Genomic DNA, 25,430 nt, shown 5'->3' with positions numbered 1-25,430 from the left:
ATATAATTTAATAAGATTTCTATAAAGTCAAGGTTCATGCTTATTTGATGTATGTAACTCCAGTTATGTATTTTTGAAATTACTACTATTTTGTCCTAGTTCTATGCAGATCTAAAATATTAGCATATTTGATCATGTTAACCTGTGAGTTAGCTTTTGGAATGAATAACAATGTTTTAGATAATTTCATTATCTTTATAGAAAGTCTAGGGTCACCATTGTTGGATGCCTATATCTCTAGTTATGGTTAAAACAAGTGATTGTTGTGTTGTTGTCCAGATTTCTATACATGTGCTAGGTGATTACTTTAGCTTGCTCTTGTTTTGGCTGAACATGTTGGTTAGTTTTTTATCGATGCATGTGTGCAATATCTGAACATAAGTTTACTTGTGTGCCATGCCTAATATGCTTGCTATCCCTCTATAATAGGTTGTGTGATATTTAGTTAAATAACTCTAGGTGCCTATGTCTTGCATGATCTTATGTTTGCCTTGAATGCTATTATGTGATGCATCTCATATTACAATTCTTCATTTTCATGCACTTGCATCTTGCATCTCATCTAGGTACGCTAGATGAACTACATGAAGAATGCAATGTTGGGGCTGAATCCAAAGACGGTGTATGGTGGACCTATCCCGAAGATGGAAGGACTAAGCAAGTGCCAAGATGGGAGATGCTCGTTAAACGAGTATCGTCTAACAAACACTAACCTAGTGTTGGATCCCAGGCAAATCCCAGAGCATTATAAGCCTCCTATGTTTTTATAAATATCACTTGAGTTCTTTATGTTTAATGCATTGGGTTATAAGAGTTGATTGAAACCATTTGATACATAGAACTATGTTGTCCAAAAATATACCTTGACCCTATGTAGGTCCAGGATCGAATGTATGTTTAGCAATGCTTAGATCGGTAGAAGTCGGACGATTTCCTATCACCTATGAGATATAGGTGGATACCAAAGCACGGTTGGCTATATTTGCTATCATGGAAATAACCATGTGTCAATGAATAAAGGAGACCTAACAGGATCATGATAGAGAAGCAACAAGGCATGGAGGTCTTGGGTGCCTACTATCCTAGTCTGTGTCAATTAAGGACCAATTCGTTGTACGTCCTCATGTCATGTTGAACGCATGCCTAACACTTAGCTGACCGGATCTGATGACATGACCGCGAAGCCGAGTAGCTCAATTCAGGCCAGGCCTCGATAAGTGAAAGTGTGCACACTGGAGACAGTAAGGATGTGTGGAGAGCTAATGGCGTGAGTCCAAGGGTGGGACCAGGTCCCAATCTTCCTGGTAGATTGGTAGAATCTCTGAGGGTGTGGTGCTGATTGGACCCGTGAGTTAGTCCTAAATTGTACTAAAGGTGACCTGAGGCTACCTTAATGTAGGTGTGCCTTGGTTTGTGTTAGGAATAAATTCCCCAGCTGGGTAAGAATCGATTCGAATCGCCGTCTCTCTCGGATAGTGAGAAACTTGACTAAGTAGCAACAACATAGAGTAACTTAATGGAAACTTGATGGTTATGATGATGATACTCACATTACTACACTGGCTATGGTTACTATTGCCTGTTACTAAATGATATTACACATGTTTGGCACAGGTTGGTTGCTAATCTAAAGATGAATAGCTATAATTAACTTGGTTACCGAATTATAAAATGTATAGCTCAACTAGTGGCTTTTATGCAAAATTTTGTCAAGCTAGCTCCACCTATAAAGCCTTGCATACTCTTTGGTGTCACTTTATTTCTGGTTTACGATGGGTAAGTCTAACTGAGTACATTTGAGTACTTAGGGTTTATCCCACCATGTTGTAGGTGAAGTTCTCGGACTGCTGAAGATGGTGGCTAACCGTCGATGGGCTCAGTGACTCTATATTTACTTCTCATCTATATGCTTTTGTTAGAGGATATCACTTATGCTAGCAATATATTTGGAACTTATATTAATGTAATCATTTAAAAGCTATGTTGTTTTCCCTTAACCGGTTTTGAAACCCAAACTTGTATTATTATCTGGGAACTCATTGTAAACATTATTTCCGCTGCAACTCTGTGTATGTGATGTGTATTTGCTTAATCATATGATCTTGGTTGTGATGTTGATTTATTGAGGTCCTTCGTGACACTCGGCGGACTACCAGGTTTATATAAGTGAAAGTATATGCGTGTCAACGTGCTAAACGGGGATAGTCGTACTTGATTTTGTATAAATTGGGTGGTTCTATCACACTACCACAAGACCAAATTAAGCATAGAAGCAATAGTGGTACCATACAAACATTAAAATCATTTGATTTTCATGAATGAGCCTATTAAATGTGAAAAATGACTAGATGCACTAAACATGTCCTTAACAAGGATGTATGCCATGCCAATCAACTTTTACCTTGGATTGCTCGAAGGAGAGGCATGTCATATAAGTGGGGAGGTGCATCAACACATATTTGAGGAATCCAATATGTTCAACTCATTCCTTAGCTTGCAAAACCTTTTCTCATCTAATGGCTTGGTGAATATATCAGCAAGTTGATCTTCGGTGCCTAAACTCTCAATGTAAATGTCCCCTTTTTGTTGGTGATCTCTTATGAAATGGTGGCGGACATCAATGTGCTTTGTTTTTGCATGTTGAACTGGATTGTTGGTTAACTTGATTTCACTTTCATTGTCACATAGCAATGGCACTTTCTTGAACTTGATTCCAAAGTCATTCAAGGTGGCCTTCATCCAAAGTATTTGTACACAACAACTACCGGTGGATATGTATTCGGCTTTGGCGGTTGATAATGCAACACTATTTTACTTCTTTGATGACCATGAAACAAGTGATCTTCCTAACAATTGACATGTGCCCAAGGTGCTCTTCCTTTCAACCTTGCATCCCGCATAATCTGAGTCGGAGTAACCAATTAGCTCAAACTTTACTCCTTTAGGATACCACAAACTAACATTTTGTGTATGCTTCAAGTACCTCAATATTATCTTTGTAGCCTTCAAATGACTTTCTCTTGGTGAGGCTTGAAATCTTGCACACATGCATACACTAAACATGACATCTGGCCTTGATGCAGTCACATAGAGTAGGCTTTCAATCATAGACTGATACATCTTTTGATCCACCATGTTGCCACTAGCATCACTATCTAAGTTGCCATTTGTCCCCATAGGTGTACTAATAGCTTTAGCATCATCCATTCCAAACTTCTTGAGTATGTCTTTGATGTACTTGCCTTGACTCACAAATATGCCATTCTTCATTTGCTTGATTCGAATACCAAGTAGCTAAGTTCTCCAGTCATGGACACCTCAAACTCACTTGCCATCATCTTTCTAAACTCCTCACAAAAGTCTTGGTTGGTTAATACAAAGATAATGTCATGAACATATATTTGCAATACAAATAAGTCATTGCTAATCTTCTTGGTGAAGAGAGTGGCATCAACCCTACCCATCTTGAATCCCTTAGAGAGTAGAAAATCCCTCAATCTCTCATACCATGCTCTTGGTGCTTGCTTTAAACCATACAAAGCCTTTCTCAACATGTAAACATGGTTGAGTTTCTTCTCATCTTCAAAACTAGGAGGTTGCTCAACATACACAGGCTTATTGTTGTACCCATTGAGAAATGCACTTTTCACATCCGTTTGGTACAACTTGATGTTGTGGGCACAAACATAGGCTAACAAGATCCTAATTGCTTCTAATCTTACAACTGGGACATATGTTTCTCCAAAGTCAAGACCTTCAACTTGAGTATAACCTTGAGCCACTAATCTTGCTTTGTTCCTTATTATTATTCCATCTTGATCTTGTTTGTTCCAAAAGACCCACTTGGTTTCAATCATATTATGATCATTAGGCCTCTCAACTAGCTCCCATACTTGATTTCTTGCGAAGTTGTTTAGCTCTTTATGCATAGAATTCACCCAATCAACATCCAACAAAGCTTCATCTATCTTCTTTAGTTCAATGGATGACACAAATGAGAAATATTCACAAAATGATACCAATCTTGATCTAGTTTGCACACCTCTCGAGATATCACCAATTATAGAGTCTAAAGGATGATATCTTGCAACATTGGTTGGTTGGAGTACTTAAACTTGATTGCTTGCACCTTTTTGATCATTTGGTTGAGATGATAAACTAGCCACTTGTTGTTGATCTTGCACTTTATCATCACTTGCACTAGCTTGATCTTGATCATGAGAACCATTAGCTTGCACATTTGAGTTAGTGAGCACTTGATCTTTGTCATCTTCAACTTCAATCACCTCTCTAGGCTTTATATCACCAACATCCATATTCTTCATAGCATTGACCAATTGAGTGCCTCTCACATCATCAAGATTCTCATCAAATTCCACATCATGAACCTCCTCAAGAGTACCACTAGCCAAATTCTAAACTCTATAAGCCTTGCTAGTAATGGAGTAACCAAGCAAGAAGCCTTCATCACACTTCTTCTTAAACTTGCTCAATCTAGTGTCCTTCTTCAATATGTAGCATTTGCAACCAAAAACCTAAAAATATACAATATTGGGCTTTCTTCCATTCAAGAGCTCATATGGTGTCTTCTCCATCACTAGATGACAATAGAAGTGGTTGCTATAGTAGCAAACCATATTGATTGCTTTAGCTCAAAATGAATGACTCACATTGTACTCACTCAATATTGATCTTGCCATGTCAATTAAAGTTCTATTCTTTCTCTCAACTAGACCATTTGATTGTGGAGTGTACTTGGCCGAGAATTGATGCCTAATTCCAAACTCATCACATAACTCATCAATTCTAGTGTTCTTAAACTCACTACTATTGTCACTTCTCACTTTCTTGATGGTTGTTTCAAACTCATTGTGAATTCTCTTGATGAATGTTTTGAAGGTAGCAAACATATCACTCTTATCAATAAGAAAGAACACCCAAGTGTATCTAGTAAGATCATCCACTATCACAAATTCATATTTGTTTCCACCAATGCTAGTGTACGTGGTTGGTCCAAACAAGTCCATGTGCAACAACTCAAATTCCTTAGATGTACTCATCATGCTCTTCTTAGGATGTGTGTTTCAAACTTGCTTTCTAGATTGACATGCACTACATAGCTTATCCTTCTCAAATGTGACATCTTTCAAGCCTCTTACTAAGTCATGCTTAATCAACTTGTTCAATTGTTTTATTCCAACATGACCAAGCCTTCTATGTCATAACCAACCCATGCTAGACTTAGTGAGCAAACATGTTGACAATTCAGCTTCTCTAGCATTGAAATCAACCAAGTATAGAATCTCATATCTAAATCCCTTGAATATCAAGTTGGAGCCATCTACACTTATGATCTCTACATCATCCATGCCAAATATGCACTTGAAACCAAGATCACAAAGTTGAGCTACTAACAAAAGGTTGAAGTTCAAGCTCCCTACCAGTAGCACATTGGAAATTCTCTAGTCATTTGATATTGCAATCTTACCAAGACCTTTGGTCTTGCATTTGCCATTGTCACCAAATGTGATACTATCAACCCCATTGCTCTCATTTGTGTTAATTGAATTGAACATTCTTGAATCACCGGTCATGTGTTGTGTGCACCCACTATCATGTGTTGTGTGCACCCACTATCAAGCACCCAATATCTTCCTCCGGCTTTATAATTGACCTACGAAAGAAGATCAATTCCTTTTAGCTATCCAAACTTTCTTAGGTCCTTGAAGGTTAGTGACTAAGATCTTTGGTATCTAAATGGCCTTCTTCTTTGGGCCCAACATGGATGTACCAATAAACTTAGCCTTCACACCATTGGTGTAGGGTCAAGATAGCAGATTAGAGGGGGGTGAATAGTCATTTCTAAAATTAATTGCGTTGGCTTACCAAAACAAATGCGGAATTAAAACTATCAGTCTAGCCAAGACTACACCCTTCTATCTAAGTTCACAAGCACCTTATAAAGATCCTAATTAGGCAACAAAGGTGTCGGGTTAGCAAGAGCTCACCTAATTAATTCTAGTAGCAAGGTCACATAAACCTATGCAACTATTATTTCAAGTAATGGGGGAGCTCCTACACAATCTAGTAAAGCAAAAGCACAAAGCTCCTAAGCTCACTAGCAATGCTCAATAAACAAGACTACACAAGCCAAATTAGAGAGCTCAAATCACTTAGCTATACAAACTAAGCAATGTGACACAAGGTTACTCAAACCAAATTAGTCACACAAGGGAGCTACTTCTATGCTACACAAGCAAGAAGGTAACTAGCAAACTACACAAGTCAACTAATTACAAGAGCAACTACACAAGCACAATGCATAAGAAAGTAAATACAAGCTTGTGTTGGGGAATTGCAAACCAACGGGAATACAAGGATGACACGGTGATTTTTATATCGAGGTTCACATGCTTGCCAACATGCTAGTCCCTGTTGAGACAAGCTCCAAGGTTCCCGCCAGTCCTCTTGCTAGTGGTGACCCACAAGTCACACTCTCCCACGTGGAGTGCTTACCACAAGCTCTAGCACTTGACCCGACCGAACCACTTGTCACCCTTCATGTCTCGCTCTACTAGAGTTGCTCTTCATGGCTCCCGTAGGGTGAGCACAATACCCCTCACAATCTCTTCTCCAGAGCACCACACAATCTTCTTTGTGTACTTCAATGAAGACCACCACCAAGCCGTCTAGGAGGTGGCAACCTCTAAGAGTAACAAGCACCACTGGCTTACAACTTGATCACCTAGTGCCAACACTTGCAATCTCTCATGCACCCCACTAGAATTGCTCTCTCACTTAGCGGATATGATTAGCACTAATCACAAGTGAGTTGGAGGGCTTCCTAGAACTCTCACACAAGGACACTAAGTCCCCAAGGTGCCAAGCACCTCAAATGGTCAGCCACCACCTCTATTTATAGAGGGAGGCCTCAAACTAGCTGTTTGGACGCGTGCTAAAAAATGAACTACGGGCAGTCCTCCCTTATAGGACCGGACAGTCTACCCTTATGCTAAAACTAGCTGTTAGGTGCAGCAATGGTCACCCTAGACAGTCCATCATTCACCTAAAACTAGCCGTTAGAGTTCAAACGATAGCTCCGGACAGTCTAGGAATTATAGGTGGACAGTCCACCGTTCAAACCCGAGAACATGTCCATAACCTGTCCTGAACCTCTGTTCCTCAAAAATTAGCCAGCAGACAGTCCACCCTTATAAGGTCGAATAGTCCATTGTTGATTTCTAATAGCCTGGACAGAGTTTCCAGCAACTCTGCTCGCCACCAATTTTAGCCGGCGGATAGTCCGCCACCCAGGCATGTATAGTCTACCGTTCACTTGTCAGATTATGAATAGTGTGAGCATCGCATCTGATCCCTCCCAAACGTCAGCGTCCAAGGACCGTGAACATTCCACCACCAAAGGGTAGACAGTCCGCCATTGTCTAGAAAGCAACCTAAGCTCTCTACCACCTCCTCCTCGCTTCCAACTTCTTCTCCTTTGCAAATGTGTCGACACCACCAAGTGATACACCACCTTGTGCATGTGTGTTAGCTTTTCACAAATATTTTATCAAAGGATTAGCTCTCTTTTCACCACGCCACTCGATCCTAGCAACGATGCAAAGTTAGATCACTCAAGTGGCACTAGATGATTGATATGCAAACAAGTTTGCACATCTTGATAGTATGGACATATATCCTAAACCCAATCATAAACTTCTCTACACACCTATGACCGGTGAAATAAAATGCCCTATAGGTTATACCTTTGTCTTGCGCATTCCATTCTATCTCCTCAATGTCGATGCAACACATACACCAACATGATCAATAGTGATATGATCCACTTCATATCATCATGTGAACTTATTGGTTCATCGATCTTGACCTCACTTGCTCTTCACCATTGCATCGGTCCATCAGCACCAAGTCTTTGCTCAAGCATCCCGCCATGCGGTCCAGTACTTCAAAGCCTCCGACTTGCCCTTCACTCTTGCAACCGGTCCATCAAGCTAAGCCTCATCTTGATCTTCTCCACCTTAGTCACATGACTCCATGTCATATCTCATATGCAATGAGCTCCTTCATTACATATTCACCTATGGACTAATCTTCTGTGTATTCTCACATAACCACATATTAGTCCACCTAGGTTGTCACTTAATTACCAAAACCAAACAAGGACCTTTCAATTGATACCATTGGTAAGCAAATAACAAGAATCAAACTTAATTGAGGATACATTAGTATGTGATTTCTTGTTCTTTCAATCATGCTCTTTGTGACCAACTTACTTGTAACTAGTGCAAAACCGACCATTGTTCTTCACAAAACTAGTCTTGTGAGGAGCAAAGGTCGTCTTACCTTTCTTGGGGGTATAGCACAATCCCTCTTTTGTAGAGAGATGCCTTTTGGCTACCCAAGCACATAAGCAAGTAGTCCTCACCACCATAGGCTTTGCCTAAGGTGAGAGTGAGCTCATTGACCTTCTTCTTGAGTGTCTCATTTTCCACCAGTAGTGAGGCATCATAAGTGAAACCATCACTCAAAGGTAAAGTGAAAGTAGTAGTGCTACAAAAAGGGTTAGTGGGAGCAACAACAATGGCTTATAAAAAGATTTATCAACAATATCACATGTTAGTCCCACATCACATGACATAATCACTTGCTCCTTCTTGACTTGCTCGAGGAGAGAGGAGTGAGCTTTTTTAAGCTTAGAGTGAGCTTTGCCAAGCTTCTCATGGGCTTCCATTAGCCTCTCATGAGTGGCATTGAGCTCATCAAAGGATTACTCAAGAGATTTGACTTTCTTGCGTAATGCTTTGCACTTGTTTCTCTTCATCTCAAAGCAAGTATGTATTTGCTCACACATGTCCATGAGCTCCTCCTTTGTGTACTCCTAGTCATCATCATCACTCCTACAATCATCACTTTCACAATCATCATCATCACTCACATCATATTTTACCTTTGATAGGCTTTGCCATGAGGCATGTCGATGGAGTGTCGAAGAGAGAAGGCTTGTTGTTGATAGCAATGCTTGTAATTACCTTCTTCTTGGACTTCTTGTCATCATCACTAGAGTCACTCTCCACTGATGATGCATCACTATCCCATGTCACCACATAGCCTCCACCTTTCTTCTTTCTTTGGAAGGTCATTTTCTTCTCCTTCTTCTCCTTTTGCTTCTTCTTCTCATCCTCATCATTGTCACTATTGTAGGGACAATCCACTACAACATGGTCTGGGCTCTTGTAATTGTAGCATCTTCTCACATATTCTTTGCTCTTGTTGTTGCCTCTTCTCTTTCTTGCACTATAGCCCATTTTCTTCATGAATTTGCCAAACTTTTGCACAAAAAGAGCCATAGCTTTATCATCAACGTCACTAGCATCTTCATCATCACTTGATTCTTCTTTCTTGGACTTGCCCTTGTTCTTGGATGATGAGCTAGCCTTGAATGCTACACTCTTATACTTCTTGTCTTTATCCTTCTTCTCTTCTTAGTCAACCCCTTTTGTTTCCACACAATATGTCTCTTGTGTCATGACATCACCTAGTACTTGGTTAGGGGTTAGTTGCTTCAAGCCTCCTCTAATGATGATCAATCTTAATGTCTCAAATCTTGGAGGTAAGCACATCAAGAATCAATGAGAGACATCATCATCATTGATCTTCTCACCCAAAGCCTTCAAGTCATTGACAATCACTTACAATCTATGGAACATTTCTGGAATGCTCTCATCATCCTTCATCTTGAAGCTTGTCATCTTGTCCTTGAGGATATATAGCTTGGCACTCTTCACCGCCAGTGTGCCCTCATATGTTTCTTCCAATCTCTTGCACACCTCACTAGCTCTCTCACAATCCTTGATTTGCTCAAACTCCTTGGAATCAATGGCATTAAAGATGGTGCTGAGAGCCATTGTATTGTATTGCTTGTTGGCCTTGTCATTGTTGGTGAGATTGTTCGGATCAAGAATCACATAGTCACTCTCGGTCACATCCCACACTTGGTCATTGATTGAACCAAGGTACATCTTCATCTTTCTCTTCCAATAATCATAGCATATGCCATCAAAGAACGGTGGTTTGCCCCCCACATGGTTGAACACAATTTGAGCCATCTTTTAACACCGAGGTTGTTAAGCCTTCAATCAAACGGTGATCATGGCTCTAATACCACTTGAAAGATCCTAATATGGCTAGAGGGGGTGAATAGCCTATTAAAAACTCTATAAGATCACTAGAGCAATTTGTTAGAATGCTAAACGGTGAAATGTAATTTTGCTCTAGCTCTATAAGGGTTGCAAGCCACCTACTCAATAATTCTAGTTGTTATAATCTCTAGGCACACAAGAGGCTAAGTCACTACTCACAAAGATCTCTCAACAAAGCTACACTAAAGAGCTCCACTAGGTGAAACTAAGCTAGCAAGCAAGCTCTCAAATCTAACTACACTAAAGAGCTTGCTACACAACTAGTTTTCAAGAAAGTAAGGGAGTGAGTAGGGTGATTATATCGTCATGTAGAGGAATGAACCAATCACAAGATGAATACCAATTCAATCACTAGGAGAAAGCAAATCACAAGATGACACATGATTTTTCTCCCTAAGTTTACGTGCTTGCCGGCACGCTAGTCCCCATTGTGTCAACCAACACTTGGTAGTTCGGTGGCTAATAGGTATCACACACCTAGCCAACAAATGGCGCCGCGAGAACCTACCCACAAGTGAGGTAGCTCAATGACACGAGCAATCCAATAGAGTACCTTTTGGCTCTTCAAGAACTCATACAAGCAATTGATCGGAGCCGGAGATAATCACGAACTCCGCTCAATGATCCTCCAATCATCGGGCCATCTAGGTGCTGGCAAACACTAAGAGTAACAAGATCACGACTAGCCCAAATCACCCAACTAGTGCCACAGGATGATACAACTCAATGCAATGCACTAGAGGCTCTCCAATCTCACTTAAGATGATGGAATCAAGTGTGCAAGTGAGTGGAGTATGTTGCTCAGCTCCCAAAGGGTGTGCACAAGTGTAAGAGGTGCCAAGAGAGTGGCCATGGCCGGCCACACCCTCTATTTATAGCCACACAAGCAAATAGAGCCGTTGGCCCTTTGGGGCTATTTCTGTGGGGGCACCAGACACGGCGGTGCACCACCGGACAAGGGGTGGCGATGCCCCCTCCAACAGTCACCAACGGCTAGTGTGCCCCCCTTTGCTATAAATCGAATTCGGTGCTCTCATGTGAAAAAGGGCGGTGGCACCGGACAAGGGCGACGGTGCCCATGGCGGTGCACCGCTGTGCCAGTGGCGGTGTACACCGACATGTCCGGTGACTACCTCACTACAACCCTTCTCAGTCAGGTCTAGGTGGGCACCGTCCTAGGGGTGGTGGTGCCACCGGACAGGGGGTGGCGGTGCCACCCAGGCACCTCCACTTGCTCTCCAAGTTGCAAACTTTTTCATTATTCGATCCACGGCAACTCGAGCAACTCCCCGCAAGCGATGCTAACTTTCAAAGTGTTTTCTCAAAACATATTAGAGCCACGTTAGCATTTCTCAAAACATTTTCAATAAATATTTTTGCTTGCTCTTCGATGTGCACTAGGCCTAAATGCAATGCATGAAGTCTAACACCTAGTGGCACTAGATGACCGAATTGTCTAGTAGAGATCCCCTCTTAATAGTACAACCATCTATCCTAAACGTGATCACACTCTCTATAATGTCTTGATCACCAAAACAAAATCCCTATTTATACCTTTGCCTTGATCTCCGCACTTGATCATCATCACATGTGGCCATCACATCATTTCATGTGATCAACACCAACCCTTTAGTGCCACCATGCTCCACACTTGGATGTACCAACCTATCTCACACAACACTTAGATAGCAAGGTTAGTACATAGGTTTCATCAATTATCCAAAATCAAACTAGGGCTTTCAGCACCCACAGGGGTCTCAACCTCGTCGCGCCCGCGCCAATAAATAGACGTTTGAACAACAAAAAAATAATTATTTTGATGTTTGTACCTATATTTTTTCTTCATATTAGGGCGATATTAGGACGACGTGCCCACCCCCGTGTTTTTATCGTTTGTATATGTTGTTCCATTAGCGGTTCGTCCAATCCAATGAGGCGAGGGACGGAGAGAGTGTCATGGCGGCAGTTGCAATGGCAGAAACTGCGCGACGGGGCCGCCACGTGCCCACGACGGACGCGGGACGGCGGCGGAGCGACGTGGACATGGACTTCAGACGGGAGATGGCAGCGCAAGCAACTTCATCAAACTCTCTTGCCGTGGATCTTGAATCGTGCACTGTGTACAATATGTTTCCTTCTATAATTTTTGCTCGGTTAAAACTGAAAAAAATATAGAAATCAAAACCGAACTCATCAGTTTTTAGTTTCCTACTAACAAACGTGCCCGTACGTTGCAACGGGAAAAAATGTTATCAAATGTTTGACCTATTTGCTTCAGCTTACTGACACCTACAACAGTTAATTTGTATAGGTACTACTTTTGCTGTTTTGAATGGTTGCTGTGGTTTTTCCAGCGATCACAAATGAACAGGCACATTAATAGAAAAAGAACGACAATTTATGGCAAAAATTAGTATACTCGTTGATGAGTATGATTGAGACCTCTCTCAATCTTTTATATGTTAGCCCTTGTCGAGGATTGTAATGGTATATGCGAATAACTTAGATATTGTACTTGTATATGATATTTAAGTTGGTAAGGGGTTAGTCATCGTGGTGTCAAAATTTGGTCCGATGAGTATGACTGATACCTCTTCCATTGGTATATGCAAATAGCTTGGATATTTGTACTGATACATGTGGATAGCTTGGAGATATATTTATTCTTATTAAACTGGACGACAAACTACTCAAGATTTCAGTTTACCTTTCGATTAATTGGGATATTGGCTGATCTAGGTTAAAATAATTTTTATTCCTAATGAAAACTACGCCAACAACTTTAAGACCATCGGTTCTATTGATAATAAGTTTTATTTTTAATCCAAACTACATCACCCCAACTTAGTCGTATAAATATTTGTTTATTAGGTAAGAGTAATATTAGGTAAGAGTAAAAGTTTTAAAGATCCATAATACGAAATTTATTATTTATTATTATTTTATGTTTATAAGAAAAAGCAAATGGACTTCATTAGGAAAGAAAAAACAAAAGAAAGGTCACGGGAAAAAGCAGCACGGGACCACCCCTAGCGGGGGCGGCAAATTTTTTCTGAGACCCCAACGTAGGAAATACCTCAAGCGTGAGAAACAGAGATAGAAAAAGAAAAAAAAAGACGGACGTCCAAACATGAGAAGAAATAGAAACGGAAACGAACGTGAAAAGAATACTGCTGATTAGGCTGGACGAAATTTTTTTAGTAGTAGAGGATATGAACACAGATACCGTATTTGAATTGAAAAGTAGAGGATATAGACACTGATTAAGAGACCAGAAGGAGGACGGCAGAAATAGAAACTTCCTTATTATCGAACGTGGAGTGTGTAAGAAATTTTGCCTCTTTATTATTAGAGATATTAAAGATCCATAATACTAAATTTATTATTTATTATTATTTAATGTTTATAAGAGAAAGCAAATGGACTTCATTAGGAAAGAAAAAAACCAAAAAAAGGTCACGGGAAAAAGTAGCACGGGACACCCCTAGCGGGGGCTGCAATTTTTTTTTGAGACCCCAGCGTAGGAAATACTCCAAACGTGAGAAACATGAGATAGAAATAGAAAACGAAAAAAAGACTGGACGTTCAAACAGGAGAAGAAATAGAAAAGGAAACGAACATGAAAGTAGTAGAGGATATGGACACAGATACCGTATTTGAATTGAAAAGTAGAGGAGACCAGAAGAAGGACTGTAGAAATCGAAACATCCTTGTTATCAAATGCGGAGTGTGCAATAAATTTTGTCTCTTTATTATTAGATATATAAATATAGATAAGTAACCGAATGGCTCTTAGTTTTTAGAAACTGAAGTTTTTGCAAACCGAGTAAATTGAATCCAACCGTCGGTTTAAAACCGATTGCCCTGTCCTAGGCCTTGTTTAGATTGATGTTAGGAATCAGTATTTGGTATTGTAGCACTTTCGTTTGTATTTGATAATTATTGTCCAATTATGGCCTAACTAGGCTCAAAAGATTCGTCTCGTAATTTATAATCAAACTGTGTAATTAGTTATTTTTTTTATGTATATTTAATACTCCATACATGTGTCTAAAGATTTGATATGATAAAAAAAGTGTGAAAAAACTTACAATCTAAACGAGGCCCTACTCATCGACGGCAGCGGCATACATGATACTGCTATTGAGTACTGACGTACTGTGTCACTCTCATCGCGAAACAAACTCAGTGAGACATTGACTACATGGTCCCACGAGAGAAACGTTGGGGACGTGGCGTGGAAGTGGAGCCGTGGACAGACCGACCGAGCACGCAGCCACCGGAGGCGGCGGAGGCCAGCTAGCCAGATCACTGCACTGGCACTGCGCATCCACAGCTGGAACTGGAAGTAGCGGGCCGCCTCAGGGTGTGTTTAGTGGGATGAAAGTTAGAATTTGGGTTACTGTAGCATTTTCGTTTTTATTTGGTAAATAGTGTTCAATCATGGACTAATTAGGCTCAAAACGTTCGTCTCGTAATTTCTAATCAAACTATACAATTAGTTTTTTTCGTCTACATTTAATGCTCCATGCACGTATCGTAAGTTTCGATATAATGGGTACTGTAGCATTTTTTAAATTTTAGGGTGCCATCTAAACACGCGCTCAAATTCGGAGCATGTTGTGTGTGTGTGTAAAAAATTCGTAGCATGTTTAAACCGCACCGGATGGACCCAAATCTACACCACCCACCAAACCAAACGGGCAACCCCAATCTCGGCATGGTTTAATTTTGGTTTCCTTCTATTTCTTCCCTCCACTTCGTCTCCTCCGCGACCGCACGCGGCCACGCGCCTCCTCCCATGGAGTCATCCGCCGCGGGGGGCGACACCCCTACCCAGCCGTCGGCTTCCGCCGGGGCCTCGCCTCCGGCTCCTCCTCCCCCGCCACCGCCGCCGAGGGGGTGGCTCGCCGGCCTCGTATCCGGCGCCGGCCGGATCCTCGCCGCCGTGCTCGGGCCCGAGCCCTCCGCTTCCGGCTCCGGCTCCATTTCATCAGCCGCAGCGTCGGACGGGGACTCGCCGTTGGCCTCGTGCTCGCCGGCATGGTACCCGCCTCCTGGCCCTCATGGTGAGGGCTGCAATGACGCCACCGGTACGGACTCCCCCAACTATGCTTGGAAAGTTTGCGCCTTTCAGGCCCTGCCGCTACTCTGGGTGCCGCATTGCCGCATTTGCAGCTGTATCTAAATGTTCGTGCTGTGTTTGCGTTATTTGCATGCTGCGTATAGGGGTAGCGACGGCGATTCGAATGACCAAAGTTCAGTGAAAAGTTCTCGAATTTTGGCGCTTCGACTTCGGAATAGTTTTTTTTAACTAAATAGTACACTGGATGCTTGGCAGTTTCATGTTTCCCCCATCTGCATCTGCATGGGGGACGATGGTTGTTTCTTTATTGCAGTCACTTACTTACTAGGCCATGCTAGCATGCAACTGACCGATAAAAGTCGATCCATGCTCATGAATACAAAATATGTTATTGGATCGTGGACATGACTACATTGGCACTAAGCCACTATCTGGGCGAAAATACTCCTTAAGCGTCTGCTTATTGCCTTACCCATAGAATTCTTGTACTAAGCATATGTTTGAGCTGCAATCCATAGGTGGTCCTGGAGGGTCACATGAGCATTCATAATATGGGTCCATACTGACCATTGAAGCCTTATGGGCCCCCAACTGTAATTCAAATTTTAAATTTCTGAACCGAGAGGGAGATAAGACATGCATGGACTCAGATATACGGCTAGCAACCCTGAACTTGAGATTTTCCAATGATTTATTTCCTCCGTTAACGAGTGGCACATGAGTCGTCAATTCTTTTCATGACCACTAACTCAGCAATATGATTATATGATGTGCAGCATCAGTAAGGCTAGCTAATAGGCCAGCCAGACTGGAATCTGTTTTTAAGTTAGGGATTGATTAAACCTTGTAGTTTATTGGCAGTCTCAATCCTTCTCATGGAAATAGTGGGTCCTACCACCACTTTACATCTCTTATATAATTATATTGTTGTTCGACTGCCAGTCATTCCATGTCATGGTTGTTCCTTTTCTTAGATAAAAACCATCTGGGTTCTGAACAACCCAAAACGGAAGGGATACCTTTAAATGTGTTTTAGTTTGTGAACTTACCTCAAATCATTTGCACATGTTATTATAAAATTCTTTTGTTCCTCTTATTTCCTAGCTTTTGGAGTATAACTGTCTAAACCCTTTTTTTGTGCTTTTCATTTGCTTTGGTTTTTACCGATATATCTTTCTGACATAAATTCCATTACAACCTGTAACTCCTAATGTCTTAGGAATCATCAGTGTTCTGTGCTCGTTTACTTATTCTTTCCTGTAAATGGACTGTGCATTTTTACTTATTTTGTTATTTTAAATGGAGTGTTATTTTAAAATTCAGTCCGATGAGTTTTTGAGATTACAGATAATGGTGATTCCCCAGTCTTTCCCCTGAGTAATAATCAATCAAATCAGGTATTCCCAGTCATTCTATTTATTACCTAACATATTATCTCCCTATTAGTTTGTAAACATGCTCCTCTCTCTGGATTACAAGACTAGGAGTAAGGGATCAATTACCTGAGCACTTCACAGTTCATGCGTTGAAGTCATGTAGAACTGTTTGTGATTTTAGGGTGAAAAGGAGACTGTTCTAAAAGGCTACCCTGGGTCCCTAGCAATTATCTCTGAGATTGAACCAAAGGATGCCATAATGCAATTGCTTATGCAGGAGACCTATTCAAGGTATTGCATCGTATATGTAGTATCGACTTCCAATTTCCCTTCTAAACTGTGCTGTTTAATTTGCGTTTTGCCTTTTCATTTAAGCATATTTTTTATCATGTATTTGAATGTGACATTCTATAAATATGTTTCAGAATTCAAACTCAACCAAACAATCACTTTACATGCTTCTCTTTCGGTATATTAACTATTCATTATTATATGATGGCCATGAATTGTCTCCTACTGTGATAAAGCAACAAACGCTGTGAAGTGCTGCCCTTGACTCTTTGTATTCTATTAACACCTTTTATAATCCTGGATAATTTAATACTTGATGGTGGCAGATTGGCAGTGGTTGAAAATCTACAAACTATGTAATTAATATTCAACAGGACATAATTTCTTTTTTTTTTACTATCAGGTCTGAGTGCAGCAAGTTTATAAAGATAATTCAAGAGCGGGTTTTAGACTCGGATTCAGGTGATATAGATGCTGGTGGGTTTTCTCTTGCAAGTGCTCAGAAGGCTGGCAGACTAGCCATAGATGGTTACTCTTCATTTAGTCCACATGAATCCTCACCTGCAACTTCTAGTCTTCAAGTGCATAACTGTGATAATAGTGCTGCTGTGGGCACAATTCCAAAATTAACTCATACCAACCAAAGCCCTTTCATCAACAATGCTAAGAACATAAACCCAGTGAGTGCTTTTGCTTGTAAAAATTTAGTCTGTTTCAGTCTATATTAATCATGACTTCATGATATATTTCTGCACAATGCATACTACCTCAATATGTTTTGTTGATCGGTTCATACGCTGAAAAATATCCTGGAAGTATTAAATCTTCAGGAGATTTTTCTCATAGGTCTTATCCAGCAAATGGTGTTTGAGGCGGTCTTCTGATATTCAATTAATCATACATGCACCTTGAAGTGATGTTACTACCTCCGCCCCTAAAAGAAAATCATTATAGTTTTGTCATAAAGCCAAACTTTCTTAAATTTGACCAATATGGAGAAGAGTCGGCATTTATGATATTAAATAGACGTACATATATTTCTTGATGAATCTAATGATACTTATTTAATACAATACATATTAGTACTTTTATATATATAATTGGCCAACCTTGATATTTTTTATTTAAGACAAAATTAGAATTACTTTCTTTTAGGGGCAGAGGGAGTAGTTGTCAATTTTTAGTTCAGTTGCTATACTCAATTTGGCAGCAACCTTCTGTAAGTTCACATGGTTTTCTCCATGGACATACATTATTAGTTTCATGTTTACAGTTTTTGGGTGGACATACATAAATTCCTAACTGTGTGACCTTAATCTAGTCTCAAGCACCGAGTATTCAGAATTGTTGTTGTTGTTGTCAGTATGCAAAATATTTTGTATCTATATGCGGTCCAAAGCACAATTAGTGTGTTGCTATATATATCTATTCGAAACTGACTCAAGTGACTTTCTTTTCACTATATAAACGAGTTTAGTTTGATGAGTATCTTTTGAATCTTACAATCACAAAATTATGGATTTGTTTTGGCAACTCTGGAATGAAAGAATTTTATCGCTGTATACTTGACTGCAGGTTCTCAAACGAAATTACTCTGTTGATGCATATGGGGAGATTCGAAGAGTCAGGCCAAAGATCAATGGAAATTTGTGGGACATTTCAAAATTCAAGCAAGTTGATATTATTCGAAATCATCCAGGTTGAGATTAATCATTTCAGCTATTAGTTGAGAAAGACCACTAAGCCTCCGAAAGATTATCAATTTGCGTACATCTACAACTTATACCTATTTTTCTTATCAGCTGCAAATTCATGTGAAGAGCTCACTACCAGGAATCCAAATGCTTCCAGAGATGGAAAGAAACTATTAAATGATATTATGGGAGCCAACAATTTAACATACCCTAACTTTATTTCAAAAGTTGAAACTGCTGATGAAATATTAGATGTCCCCGATAAACCTTCAGCTGTAACTCCACAGCTATTTGATTCCAGTTCTCCGCAAGCTGGTAGGGAACAAAAAGGTTTTGGTGCTACAACACTCAATCAGTGTTCTAGTGAGGTACTGATATCCCACTGTACCCAAGATTTGTTGGATGCCTTTCTTTCACGTGAGAACATGCTATTTGTCGTGACATTAAGATGAGATGACTTTTACCATAGGACCTGAAGAAAGGCTTTGCTTTGAAGGTGGAGCCTTTGAATGCATTTATTCCTTTCGAGCAGCAGATGATGGACTTATCACACAGGAAGCAAGAGCGTATGTTATTGTCATTGAATATGTTTTTCTTGCTTGTCATATGAGATTGATCCCTCAACATCCTCTGAATTTCTATTATCATTATTTGCAATTACTGAGCAGATGCTGCCTGTGACGATTCATGCTCTCTCTCAAAATTAATGTTGAAGGAGGATATTGAAGCTGCACCCAGGTAGTATATCATACCACTCTTCCTAGACTATTATTCTGTGCAAGAGTTTAACCAACACCAACGTTTACTAGTACTTGTGGTGGCTGTGCTTTGCCATAAGAACTTGGAATATTTGATTTTTGCTAGAGGAGTTTGACTTGAATTTAGGATCAAAATGTCGAGAGTCGATGGCTTAGGATTGTAGTTGCTATATAGGACAATGCTGTCTGTTAACTTTAACCTTGTGTTTATGATTCAAAATCACACATTTCTAGAGCACATGTGCTTCTTTTATGATGAGCTGTTATCATTGATCACTTAATATCCACCACCTGAATTACATCTTTGAAGTTTCTAGTAAAGGGTTGTCGGGTGCAGTAAACATTCTGTACCATATTATGCCCAAGTTTTTTTTTGCTGTAGCTGTCAGGTTAAATGTCTTTGAAAGTTAAAAGAAGTATTGTGCCAATAAAGTATTCTGTAAATGTCTATTTCAGCCTGCCGATGGGCATTCAAGTACAAAATGGCTCCAAGAACCGCAGAAGAAGGCAACCCAACTCACAAAAAACCACGGCAACTCCAACAAGGTCACCTGCAAAGGGTTCACGTCGGAAGAACAACGATGCCATAGTCAAATCGGAGATGTACTTGCTTGAGCAAAGCAAGCTGGTACTGACAGAACAAGAGCAAGAGTTGGGAGACGTTCCGGTGAAGAGACCTGTTGGGAGGCCCAGGAAGGCGAGGTAACTTCCAGCATTTTTCATTTTTATATAGGAACAAGGCATGGTAACCTTTCATGCCCTTGGTTGTAATCATGGTCTACTTGTAAACTAGGAATGGACCTAGCTCAGATGATGCGAGCACCCCTGCTTCGTAGGTTTGAGTTCCGTTTGGCTTGAATTTGGGTGCCTTTTTCAGTTACCTGTAACTTCTGTAAAGTGTGACTGTGTGAGCCATCTTAATGCCAATCTTAACTTATCGAACTTTTGAATCACTTAAGGCACAGCAGGCAGCAGAACTAGAGAATTGAAGTTTTTTATGTGTGCATTAATGTTTCAGAGAACGGACATGCTAGCACCCAGATGCCCGATCCGGGCGCTAGCGTTCAGACGAGCATAGGGAGCGAACGAGTGCCTAGTGTGTCGGGCTCACGAGGGAGTGCACAAGTAGTGGTGTTGTGTTGTCCCGGACGTTGACCATGCCGCCCCGGACGTTGTTTGCGTTGCCCACCGCTTTTCATGTGCATCCTATTTGTAACATTTGATCTACTTTTGAAATATTCAGGTGCAACAGTTGCAACATATAAAAGAAGACAGATGAAACACTTGAACATATGTAACATCCAGACGAAACACTTACAAACATACGTATGAAACACTTGAAACATATACTTGCAACATGCATGTATATGCATCATCTAGATCTACTTTTGCAACATCCAGACAAAACATTTGCAACATTCGTTTGGAAACATATGAAACATTTGGAACATCCACTTGAAACATACGTATATAATCATTACAAGTGCAACGTCCCGATCTACTTTTGCAACATCGATATACAACATTGCAACATACCTCGGAAACATCTGAAACACTTTGAAACATACTATTGCAACATGCGCTTTCAGCGTAGCATTTGCTTACTGCTTGAACGAATGGAGGCTTATCGACACAGAGCTCGAAGCCGTGGAGTGGCGCGGAAGTCGCCAGTGTGGAGCTCGTCGACGACACGGACCTCGACTGGGGCAGGGGTAGGCGGATGGAGCACGGCCGCGATGGGAGGCGCAAGTCCAGGAGCGACCTAGCGAGCGCCTAGGGCGTCGGGCTCGCCGTGCGCGGCGCGGGCGTGAACGGGTGTCCCACGAGCAGAGCGAGCGGGCGACACGGGTAGGGACGGCGTGGACGAGTGCGGGTTCCATCCGGACGGACAAACAGCCTAGAAGGAGCATTTCCGTTCGGACACCGAGAATCCGGACAACTGGACAAGGGGAAAGAGAGAATGTATTGACATCATTATCATTATTACCAAATCGACTCCATGTAAATCATGTTTCATAAATACTATTGTCAGCAGCAGATAGTTAACAACCTGTTCGTTTGACTGTGGCTTGTCGTAAACGATCGTAAATTTCCAGCCGGAACAGTATTTTTCTCTCACACAAACCAGTCAGCAGTACTTCTTCGTAAACCAGCAACGATACGAACCAGCTAACCAACCAGCAACGATACGAACCAGCTAACGGAACGTGCTAACGTGTCTTAAGTTGCACAAATCATATGTCGTTTTATCGCCAGTCGCAGCTTCAGCTCGCGTGCTGCACCTGGACAGTGAAACAGATTGGCCACACCCACACTGGACAAAAGGCCAAAAGGGTCAAGCCCTCGAAGCGGAAATCGACGGTGGGTGGTCAGAATTCGCCGGAAGTAGTCGGCAGATCAGATGTGCCGGCAGCAGATTTGCGCCACTCGATCAGGGATCGGCGCCACTGACTGATCCGATCAGGTTCAGATCTCCATCTCCCAAACACAACAGCGGAGCGGGTCGCCTCGCCGCCCTCTTCCCGCCAGCCAACTTCCCGTCCACCCGCTCCCGCCACCGTATCCGTAAACCCAATCCCCTAGCTGGCATGCTGCGCGCGGGCCTCCGCCTCCCCTCCACGCTCACGAGCTCGTAATCGTTGCCTGCCGCTCCTGCACCGAGCGGCCAACGCGCACCGCCGCCGCCGATGGAGGCCACCGGCCGGGGGCTGTTCCCGAACAAGCCCACCCTCCCGGCGGGGCCGAGGAAGCGGGGCCCGCTCATCCCGGCCGCGCCCCCGCCGCCGTCTCCCTCCTCGCTCCCGCTCGACTCGCTCCTGCTCCACCTCACCGCGGCGCCGGCGCCGGCCCCCGCGCCGCGGCGGTCGCACCCGACACCGACGCCGCCGCACTCCTTCCTCTCCCCCGCCGCGCAGGCGCTCGTGCTCGCCATCTCCTCGCACCCGCTCCCGACACTCGCGGCCTTCCTCGCCTCCCGCCGCGACGAGCTCCTCCGCGCGGACATCCCGTCCCTGCTCAAGGCGCTCGAGCTCTCGGGGCACTGGGAGTGGGCGCTCGCGCTCCTCCGATGGGCCGGCGCCGAGGGCGCCGCCGACGCGTCCGCGCTCGAGATGGTCGTCCGCGCGCTGGGGCGCGAGGGCCAGCACGACGCCGTCTGCGCGCTGCTCGACGAAATGCCGCTCCCGCCCGGGTCCCGCCTCGACGTCCGCGCCTACACCACCGTGCTCCACGCGCTCTCCCGGGCGGGTCGGTACGAGCGCGCGGTCGAGCTCTTCGCCGAGCTCCGGCGGCAGGGGGTGGCGCCCACGCTCGTCACCTACAACGTCGTGCTCGACGTGTACGGCCGGATGGGCCGCTCGTGGCCGCAGATTGTCGCCCTCCTAGATGAGATGCGGGCCGCCGGGGTCGAGCCCGACGACTTCACCGCCAGCACGGTGATCGCCGCGTGTTGCCGTGACGGGCTTGTTGATGAGGCGGTGGCATTCTTCGAGGACCTCAAGGCCCGCGGCCACGCCCCGTGCGTCGTCACCTACAATGCGCTGCTCCAGGTGTTTGGCAAGGCCGGAAACTACACCAAGGCGCTGCGAGTGCTCAAGGAGATGGAGCAGAACGGTTGTCAGCCAGATGCTGTGACGTACAATGAGCTCGCCGGAACATATGCCCGGGCTGGGTTCTACGAGGAGGCTGCCAAGTGCCTGGACACAATGACATCCAAGGGTTTATTGCCAAACGCATTCACATATAACACCGTGATGACAGCTTATGGGAATGTTGGGAAGGTGGATGAGGCACTTGCTCTGTTTGACCAGATGAAGAAGAGCGGGTTTGTGCCGAATGTGAACACATACAATCTTATCCTTGGCATGCTTGGCAAGAAATCAAGGTTCACTGTGATGCTAGAGATGCTTGGAGAGATGTCAAGGAGTGGATGCACACCAAATCGGGTCACATGGAACACAATGCTTGCAGTCTGTGGGAAGCGTGGCATGGAGGACTATGTCACCCGGGTTTTGGAGGGGATGAAGTCTTGTGGGGTTGAACTGAGCCGAGACACCTACAACACCCTGATAGCTGCATATGGTCGGTGTGGCTCAAGGACTAATGCATTCAAGATGTACAATGAAATGACCAGTGCTGGATTCACCCCCTGCCTCACCACATACAACGCATTGTTGAATGTGCTATCGCGACAAGGTGATTGGTCCACCGCTCAGTCAATCGTAAGCAAAATGAGGACCAAGGGGTTTAAGCCAAATGATCAGTCATATTCACTATTGCTTCAGTGTTATGCAAAGGGGGGCAACATTGCAGGGATAGACGCAATCGAAAAAGAAGTTTACGGAGGTACCGTTTTCCCAAGTTGGGTTATCTTGAGGACCCTTGTCATTGCCAATTTCAAGTGCCGGCGATTGGGTGGCATTGAGAAGGCATTTCAAGAGGTAAAGGCCAGAGGTTACAATCCTGACCTCGTCATATTCAACTCCATGCTGTCAATGTATGCCAAAAATGGGATGTACAGCAAGGCCACCGAGATCCTCGATTCAATCAAGCAGAGTGGGCTGAGCCCTGACCTCATCACTTACAATAGCTTGATGGACATGTACGCGAAGTGTAGCGAATCGTGGGAGGCTGAGAAGATACTGAACCAGCTCAAAAGCTCTCAGGTGAAGCCTGACGTCGTGTCCTATAACACGGTCATAAACGGATTCTGCAAGCAAGGGCTGATCAGAGAAGCTCAGAGGATCCTCTCCGAGATGATCGCTGACGGCATGGCTCCCTGTGTCGTAACTTATCACACACTCGTTGGGGGATACGCCAGCCTGGAGATGTTCAGTGAAGCTAGAGAGGTTATCAACTACATGATTCAGCACAACCTGAAGCCTATGGAGCTGACCTACAGGAGAGTAGTCGACAGTTACTGCAAAGCGAAGCGATTCGAGGAGGCTCGCAGTTTCCTGTCTGAGGTTTCAGAAACTGACCCGAATTTTGATAAAGTGCTGCATACACTCACAGCCTATATAGAGGATGCACAGTTTGGAAGGTAGGCTGCCTGTGCTAAAAGGTGGACTAGGTACAGTTTGGAAGGTTTCTTTGGTTACAGGCAAGGCAACTGGCAGTTTGCAATTTGCATGGTATATGCTCAAGTTTTGATAGGCAAGGTTACTAATAATCTTGAAGAGCCCGTGTTTGCCAGAGATGGCGATAATATTGCACCTTGCAAATGGTGCTGTATGATGTCAAAATAGTCTCATTCTTCAACCAGTGTATAGTGTACCTATATCCACATTCTGCTGTGCATACTTTAGATTGCGACAACCTGAAGCCTGAAGGGCACCTGATGTATGATGTATCATTCGATTTCTTCTGAATATAAATACACCATTCAGGTGATCTCAAATGGGCAACCTCATCAGTTAGCAGCATCCTGAGTACTCTATCCATTCCTACTGCTGTAGTTCCTCGGCTGTCCGCTCTCAACTCTCATGGTGAAAATATCGTCTTGTGTCGGACGGGATGATCGGGGACGGTCATGTGGGGTGGAGCCGTCAGCACGAAGCAGTGTCCACGTCGCTTTCGGCCTGCCGTGCACGCTGCTTTCTCGCCTGCTCTCAGGATGTCTGGCACGGCAACGGCTGAACGGCATGACGTTGAGGCGATAGAAGATTAGGCCTTCCAACGCTGCTTTTTACCAGTAGGCAAAGGGATTAGATAAAAAATAGATATTCTACACTTTACAGTGGCTTACAGAAGCTATATATATTTGGGGAGAGAAAAGGTGGTCCAAAAAAAGAAGTAAAGGACCTGTTTGGTTCACCCCTTCTAAAGCTCACTGAGTCACTTTTAGTCACTAAAATACCAAACACTCCACTAAAGTTTTGGGGCCGCTAAAGTTGTGGCTTTTAGTCACCAAGGGGTAGCCAGAAGTGACTAGAGTGTACACGTGACAGCTGCTTTAGTGGTCTTTAGTCACTGTAACCAAATATGGGGTCACTAAATTTTAGAGG

The 25,430-nt window shown here is 43.1% G+C and overlaps 2 protein-coding genes across 2 annotated transcripts; both read left to right on the top strand.

Annotated features, from left to right (window-relative positions):
• Positions 1 to 14,978: 14,978 nt before the first annotated feature.
• LOC136522841 (uncharacterized) lies at positions 14,979 to 20,288 on the top strand. Its single transcript, XM_066516638.1, has 10 exons — positions 14,979 to 15,313; positions 16,654 to 16,703; positions 16,864 to 16,973; positions 17,377 to 17,653; positions 18,549 to 18,672; positions 18,776 to 19,035; positions 19,137 to 19,233; positions 19,336 to 19,405; positions 19,882 to 20,127; positions 20,219 to 20,288. Exons 1-10 carry the CDS (start codon positions 15,022 to 15,024, stop codon positions 20,259 to 20,261), a joined length of 1,569 nt encoding a protein of 522 aa, XP_066372735.1. The 5' UTR covers positions 14,979 to 15,021; the 3' UTR covers positions 20,262 to 20,288.
• Positions 20,289 to 21,824: 1,536 nt separating this feature from the next.
• LOC136520644 (pentatricopeptide repeat-containing protein 10, chloroplastic) lies at positions 21,825 to 24,618 on the top strand. The gene has a single exon (XM_066514223.1). The coding sequence runs from the start codon at positions 22,113 to 22,115 to the stop codon at positions 24,468 to 24,470; it is 2,358 nt and encodes a 785-aa protein (XP_066370320.1). The 5' UTR covers positions 21,825 to 22,112; the 3' UTR covers positions 24,471 to 24,618.
• The last annotated feature ends 812 nt before the right edge of the window (positions 24,619 to 25,430 follow it).

The sequence above is a fragment of the Miscanthus floridulus genome, chromosome 18 (genome assembly GCF_019320115.1).
Source record: "Miscanthus floridulus cultivar M001 chromosome 18, ASM1932011v1, whole genome shotgun sequence".
NCBI lineage: Eukaryota > Viridiplantae > Streptophyta > Magnoliopsida > Poales > Poaceae > Miscanthus > Miscanthus floridulus.
This window is presented reverse-complemented; position numbering and strand designations above follow the sequence as displayed.